The sequence below is a fragment of the Teleopsis dalmanni genome, chromosome X (assembly GCF_002237135.1).
Source record: "Teleopsis dalmanni isolate 2A chromosome X, ASM223713v2, whole genome shotgun sequence".
NCBI classification, from domain to species: domain Eukaryota; kingdom Metazoa; phylum Arthropoda; class Insecta; order Diptera; family Diopsidae; genus Teleopsis; species Teleopsis dalmanni.
The window spans coordinates 97739085-97746640 of record NC_051848.1 but is presented as its reverse complement, the minus strand read 5'-3'; the positions used below and the strand labels follow the sequence as shown (position 1 = coordinate 97746640).

The window sequence follows — 7556 nt, the reverse complement described above, 5'->3', positions numbered from 1 at the left end:
GATCAAAAATAGGAAACTGGTCAATTCGATCAAAACTAGATTACAGGCTACTTCAGTCTAACTGGTCAATTCGATCAAAAATAGGAAACTGGTCAATTCGATCAAAACTAGATTACAGGCTACTTCAGTCTAACTGGTCAATTCGATCAAAATAGGAAACTGGTCAATTCGATCAAAACTAGATTACAGGCTACTTCAGTCTAACTGGTCAATTCGATCAAAATAGGAAACTGGTCAATTCGATCAAAACTAGATTACAGGCTACTTCAGTCTAACTGGTCAATTCGATCAAAGTAGGAAACTGATTTCATTTAATTTTCTCTTTTCCGTTAATTATTATTTTGATCATTCAGCCCACAGACAAATTGCTTGACACAAAACATCCGCAAGAAGAGAAGGAACCCAGGAGAGAACGCGGTCCTGTCAGGTACCTCCTCAACGTCAGAAGCAACCACGGAAGCCTGTACAATGATTCCATAAAATCACGCCTATATTTACCCTGAAGACACAAACATCAGAAGCGAACGTCGGAGTTATCAAGAATTACTATTTTCTTCCTTAAATGTCTATAACCATTGTTTTTTTTATATATCGGAATAAATAAAATTGGTAAATTATTATAAAAATACGCTTTTATTTTGGTTCCTAAAGAAATTCAGTCCCGAAGATATAAATTCTATTATAACGAACCTGGACAACCGCTTTGCTACTCCAGCAAAGCGTAACGAACGAAAAAAGGTCGTTACAATTGGCGCCCGAGCAGGGACTGAGTTTCATGGGACTGAGTTTCAGAGGGACTGAGTTTCATGGGACTGAGTTTCATGGGACTGAGTTTCAGAGGGACTGAGTTTCATGGGACTGAGTTTCAGAGGGACTGAGTTTCATGGGACTGAGTTTCACAGGGACTGAGTTTCAGAGGGACTGTAACATTTATCGCAAAAATACCAGGACAAAACCACATTGGTAAATATTAAACTCGATTATCGAAAGGAAATCAATCATGTCTATAGAGCATAAAACAAGGGTCGACATTGGCGACCAAGAACTTCGAAGACCCACCACGCCGAGCAAATCCTGGTTGTACAACTTACGGAAGGATGAATTAATCCACTACTTGTCCGAAATGCAACTAGAAACGAGTGGATCCGTGAAGGAATTACGAAAAAGACTAGCAGCATACATCGACGAAGAAGATTATGACATGGTCCGGAGAGAAATGCTATGGGACCTTGCGCGTAAACATACAAAAACAATACCGATCACACAAGAACTAAATAACGATGTACAAATAACAATTCCACCTGTTACACAAAGTATAGAAAAAGTCCGGAAATGGTCTGTTAAATATGACGGGGGCAAAGACCCGCTGATGTTCATCGAACGAGTCGAGGAGTTGGTGGAAGCCCATGGATTAAACATTAACACAATACCACGTACCATGCCAGAACTTTTGAAGGATAAAGCATTAAATTGGTATAGAAGTAATAACAGCCAGTGGAAATTATGGACCGCTTTCAAAGCTGACTTTCTCAAGTTCTTTCTACCGGCAAGATACTTTGAGAAGTTAGAAGATGAAATCCGGGCCCGCCGTCAGAGGTCACGGGAGACATTCAAAGACTATGTTATAGCAATCCAAATTCTAATGCGACACGCAGATATAGGAGCCGCTGCTCAACTAGAACGAATTTATCGAAATGCACATCCGGACTACTAGCTTTATATCCGACGACGAGACTTCGAAACATTGGGAGAACTAATCGACATGGCTGGTGATTACGAAGCTATACGGGGAGAACAAGAGAAAACCGGACCTCCAAGGCTAAGAGAGGAAAGAAACCACCTAGTCCAATCTTTCGAGCAGAGAATCCAAGACACACCAAATGCGTGCCGAAGGTGTGGGAAATTGGGACATATGGCAAGAATCTGTCGAAATCCAAAAATTCTTTTTTGTTGGATCTGTGGAAAACTGAACACACGAACCCTTGACTGCTGCAAGGAAGATCCGGGAAACGAGATAAGAGGACGACCAACAGTGGGGAAGCCGTTCTCTCGAAATTTAGGCCCCGCAAGGACTTAAGACTAATCCACGTAAACGAAACTCGAATTACGGCACAAGTTCAGCCACAACAGACTTCTACACAAGTAACAATGTCGCCAGCTCATGTTTCCTCACCATTGACACTATCTACGTCTCAACAGCAACAACCACAAACTCCTTCAACTCCATCACATCATCTAAATAGTATTTTGAATGAAACAGCTAATTCTAATGATTCCTCAACACTAGCAGTTGCAGCCAATGACAGCAATAACAGTAATAACAGTAGCAGTAATAGTTCAACAAATAGTATTGTAAATAATCAACCAACGATGCCATTACAGAATACAATGAGACTCATATCCATGACGCCAGTACGAGTTGAAGATATCCATAGTCTAGGCCCGGTATCACCTGTCCGGAACCAGCAGCAAAGTAACCAACAACATAACCAGTCGATAGATAAGCAAACAACAGCAGAAGTAAATAAAATTGCAACTTCAAAGACAGCATCACTATCCAAGCCAAGTATAATACAAAGCACACAATGTCGGATTTACCCAGACAAGCATTCAGTAAAACTGCGAGAAAATTTACAAGAGCAAGCGCCATGTAAATGCCTTGTACCACCATCGCATGATCCAAAAGCAAACAAAGAGATACAAGAGTTCCAAATCCCAGAAGCACAACGTCAGCGAAATTTAAAACATATCGAAGAAAATCCGAAAGTATTTAGTCTACAGCGATACACACAAGATCGTGAAGAATCACAAACTCAAATACAAAAGGCACAACGACAACAACGTCCAAGATATATCAAACAAAATCCAGAAGTATTTCATCCAATCCGAGTAATACCAGATCAAGTGCAAGCGCATGAAATACAACCACAGCAAGTTCCGCAACATGTTACACCTATCGAAGAAAACAAACCAGAAACTCTCGTGAGACGTCTAGGCACATTTAAACGAAAGGATGACCATCATCATGTCAAAAACCAAGATGATTACTACAAAATTTTCAAGAGTCCAAAGAAACGAAAGAGAAATCGTGCCTCATTCTAAGAGAAATATACGTATCAAAGCCCATATCGCTGACCTCCGAATATACTATGGAAAATAAAAACAAAAAAAAAAAACCCACACTTGAAAAAAAAAAATATAATAAACAAATCTATTGCATTTCGTATAAAATATAAAATAATAAAATATTATAATAATAATATAATCATAATAATATAAGTCAATAATAATTTAAAGTAATAAAGATAATAATGACTTTCACCATTAACAAACTGTCTCCAGTCAGTTGGCTAATTTAACAAAAAAAAATATTCAGGGTGTAGAGTGCAAAATAATAAGCAAAGAAAAAAGTAAAAAGGCTACTCTGCTGTAAAGGTTCAAAAAGCGCAAATCATCAGGATGTTAGCCGTATATAAGGACCACGCGTGTTTTAATAAGCTAAGTTCGATCAAAAAAATCAAAGATGGCAGATGATTTGGAAACCAAGTTTAAGCGCACAGCCGCACGTGTGCAGCAACAACTAAAAAAATTAGTAAAGAACAAACCACGCAGCCTTTACTTACCAATCGCCATGGAACAAACAGCCAAACAAGATAAAAACAAGCTACGCAAAAACCAACCTGGTAAGAAAGAGCAAACCATGGAAGATGTCCAAATACAACCAACAATAAGACCATCAGACCGGAAAATGTTGCCGAAAGCCATTGGGTGGCGATGTAAAAAAACCCACCAGAACAACAGTGACACACAATCACACCGAGATCCAACACGTGCTCCAGCAGCCTCGACAACAGTAAAAATAGATAATGATGACCAGGATGTACTACAGTGTACATGGAACGATGTGGTTGATGAACAAAATCGATCGCCACCAACACCCGTGATTGACGAGTTATACAGTGAGTTATTAAAGAATGCAGCCGAATCGCAACCATCAGTAGCAGATACAGTCAGAAAATTTGTGGACAAATATCCACCAGAGGTGAGCCAAGCTATTTGCGATGCCCGCAGAAAACGTGGTGCAGGTAAAAGAATTAATTTCCAGCGTGTCGTCGAAGGCAAGGCGTACCAAGTGAAAATCAGTCGGAAAGGCGTAATAAAGGTTTGGGTGAAATAAAATGCGACAACAAAATTTTAATCTTCCGAAGAGGGGAGAGAATGTAAAGGCTGAAATTTCTATAAAGCAATTTCAAACCATACATAAATTCTTGTGTAAATCTGACGTCAGACCGTCAGCCTAAAACACAACACCATCACCATGGACTATTCAAATAAAGAACCCAACTCACCCCTACAAGATCAGCATGTAACCTGAAAAGAATAAAATTTATTTTATTACTTAACAAGATGGTAAGACAATAACATTACCTGCAATCCATGCGTTAATAAGCCGCGGATAAGACTAATAAACAAAACTGAAGAAGAAGAAAAAAAAAAGAGAAAATTAATAACAACAAACCAACAAAACACAACTTGAAAACATGAATTTTGAATTACAAATAATCATACATTGAACAATTATTAAACAATAAAACACACTTTATATCTTTATTGAATAAACATGAATTTAAAGAAATAAAACAAACACTCATTGTTTACATTTTTACAATAGAAAAAAAAAAACAACACATCAGTAAAAAACCCACTGCTGCCGTAAATTCTTCGTTTGGTTTATTTTTCCACTATATGTAGTAAAACACAAAATTATAAACACTATATCAATTATTAATCATATATGTTTTTTTTAACATAAACAAACTACCATACAAAACAATAATTACAATCAGACACTTGCACTAATTCTCCTACCACAATATCACGCACATATATATATCGTTGGGGTTTTATTTTATTTATTAAATAATGGAAGTTATAATTAATTGAATTAAATTGAAAACTAACACTTTATGGTGGTTTTAAATTTTAATTCTCTTTCCGAATTAAATCAAAAAGACGCGAAATATGTCAAACATAAAAGTCAGGCGAAGAAAAGTGCGCAAAAATGCAAATAACACGAAGTACACGACAATACACAAAATACACAAGAAAGACACGAAAAGCACAAAAAGTTAACACGAACAACGAAGTTTACCGGTACGCTACACCGAAAAGCTCCGGTCAATTCGGTATATAAGAACGCGCATTTTACAGAACGGGGGACTTGTCTTTTGGAGCTCAAGCGAGTTACAAGTTCACTGGTCAATTCGATCAAAACTAGATTACAGGCTACTTCAGTCTAACTGGTCAATTCGATCAAAAATAGGAAACTGGTCAATTCGATCAAAACTAGATTACATGCTACTTCAGTCTAACTGGTCAATTCGATCAAAACTAGATTACAGGCTACTTCAGTCTAACTGGTCAATTCGATCAAAAATAGGAAACTGGTCAATTCGATCCAAAACGGGTAGATTACAGGCTACCTTCCGTCTAACTGTCAAATTCGATCAAAAATAGGAACTGGTCAATTCGATCAAAACTAGATTACAGGCTACTTCAGTCTAACTGGTCAATTCGATCAAAAATAGGAAACTGGTCAATTCGATCAAAACTAGATTACAGGCTACTTCAGTCTAACTGGTCAATTCGATCAAAATAGGAAACTGGTCAATTCGATCAAAACTAGATTACAGGCTACTTCAGTCTAACTGGTCAATTCGATCAAAGTAGGAAACTGATTTCATTTAATTTTCTCTTTTCCGTTAATTATTATTTTGATCATTCAGCCCACAGACAAATTGCTTGACACAAAACATCCGCAAGGAGAGAAGGAACCCAGGAGAGAACGCGGTCCTGTCAGGAACCTCCTCAACGTCAGAGTCAACCACGGAAGCCTGTACGACGATTCCATAAAATCACGCCTATATTTACCCTGAAGACACAAACATCAGAAGCGAACGTCGGAGTTACCAAGAATTACTATTTTCTTCCTTAAATGTCTATAACCATTGTTTTTTTTATATATCGGAATAAATAAAATTGGTAAATTATTATAAAAATACGCTTTTATTTTGGTTCCTAAAGAAATTCAGTCCCGAAGATATAAATTCTATTATAACGAACCTGGACAACCGCTTTGCTACTCCAGCAAAGCGTAACGAACGATAAAAGGTCGTTACAATTGGCGCCCGAGCAGGGACTGAGTTTCATGGGACTGAGTTTCAGAGGGACTGAGTTTCATGGGACTGAGTTTCAGAGGGACTGAGTTTCATGGGACTGAGTTTCAGAGGGACTGAGTTTCAGAGGGACTGAGTTTCATGGGACTGAGTTTCACAGGGACTGAGTTTCAGAGGGACTGTAACATTTATCGCAAAAATACCAGGACAAAACCACATTGGTAAATATTAAACTCGATTATCGAAAGGAAATCAATTATGTCTATAGAGCATAAAACAAGGGTCGACATTGGCGACCAAGAACTTCGAAGACCCACCACGCCGAGCAAATCCTGGTTGTACAACTTACGGAAGGATGAATTAATCCACTACTTGTCCGAAATGCAACTAGAAACGAGTGGATCCGTAGAGGAATTACGAAAAAGACTAGCAGCATACATCGACGAAGAAGATTATGACATGGTCCGGAGAGAAATGCTATGGGACCTTGCGCGTAAACATACAAAAACAATACCGATCACACAAGAACTAAATAACGATGTACAAATAACAATTCCACCTGTTACACAAAGTATAGAACAAGTCCGGAAATGGTCTGTCAAATATGACGGGGGCAAAGACCCGCTGATGTTCATCGAACGAGTCGAGGAGTTGGTGGAAGCCCATGGATTAAACATTAACACAATACCACGTACCATGCCAGAACTTTTGAAGGATAAAGCATTAAATTGGTATAGAAGTAATAACAGCCAGTGGAAATTATGGACCGCTTTCAAAGCTGACTTTCTCAAGTTCTTTCTACCGGCAAGATACTTTGAGAAGTTAGAAGATGAAATCCGGGCCCGCCGTCAGAGGTCACGGGAGACATTCAAAGACTATGTTGTAGCAATCCAAATTCTAATGCGACACGCAGATATAGGAGCCGTTGCTCAACTAGAACGAATTTATCGAAATGCACATCCGGACTACCAGCTTTATATCCGACGACGAGACTTCGAAACATTGGGAGAACTAATCGACATGGCTGGTGATTACGAAGCTATACGGGGAGAACAAGAGAAAACCGGACCTCCAAGGCTAAGAGAGGAAAGAAACCACCTAGTCCAATCTTTCGAGCAGAGAATCCAAGACGCACCAAATGCGTGCCGAAGGTGTGGGAAATTGGGACATATGGCAAGAATCTGTCGAAATCCAAAAATTCTTTTTTGTTGGATCTGTGGAAAACAGAACACACGAACCCTTGACTGCTGCAAGGAAGATCCGGGAAACGAGATAAGAGGACGTCCAACAGCGGGGAAGCCGTTCTCTCGGAATTCAGGCCCTGCAAGGACTTAAGACTAATCCACGTAAACGAAACTCGAATTACGGCACAAGTTCAGC

The 7556-nt window shown here is 38.8% G+C and overlaps 1 protein-coding gene across 1 annotated transcript; it reads left to right on the top strand.

Annotated features, from left to right (window-relative positions):
* The first annotated feature begins 2148 nt into the window (after positions 1 to 2148).
* LOC119688769 (putative mediator of RNA polymerase II transcription subunit 29) lies at positions 2149 to 4177 on the top strand. Its single transcript, XM_038103438.1, has 2 exons — positions 2149 to 2982; positions 3524 to 4177. Exons 1-2 carry the CDS (start codon positions 2149 to 2151, stop codon positions 4175 to 4177), a joined length of 1488 nt encoding a protein of 495 aa, XP_037959366.1.
* Positions 4178 to 7556: the final 3379 nt, after the last annotated feature.

Excerpts from the sequence above, each read along its gene's own strand:
- LOC119688769 (XM_038103438.1), top strand. The coding sequence starts at position 2,149 with ATGTCGCCAGCTCATGTTTCCTCACCATTGACACTATCTACGTCTCAA. Across the intron at positions 2,983-3,523 it reads AAAACAAACCAGAAACTCTC|ATGGCAGATGATTTGGAAAC; the intron begins GTGAGACGTCTA and ends AAAAAATCAAAG.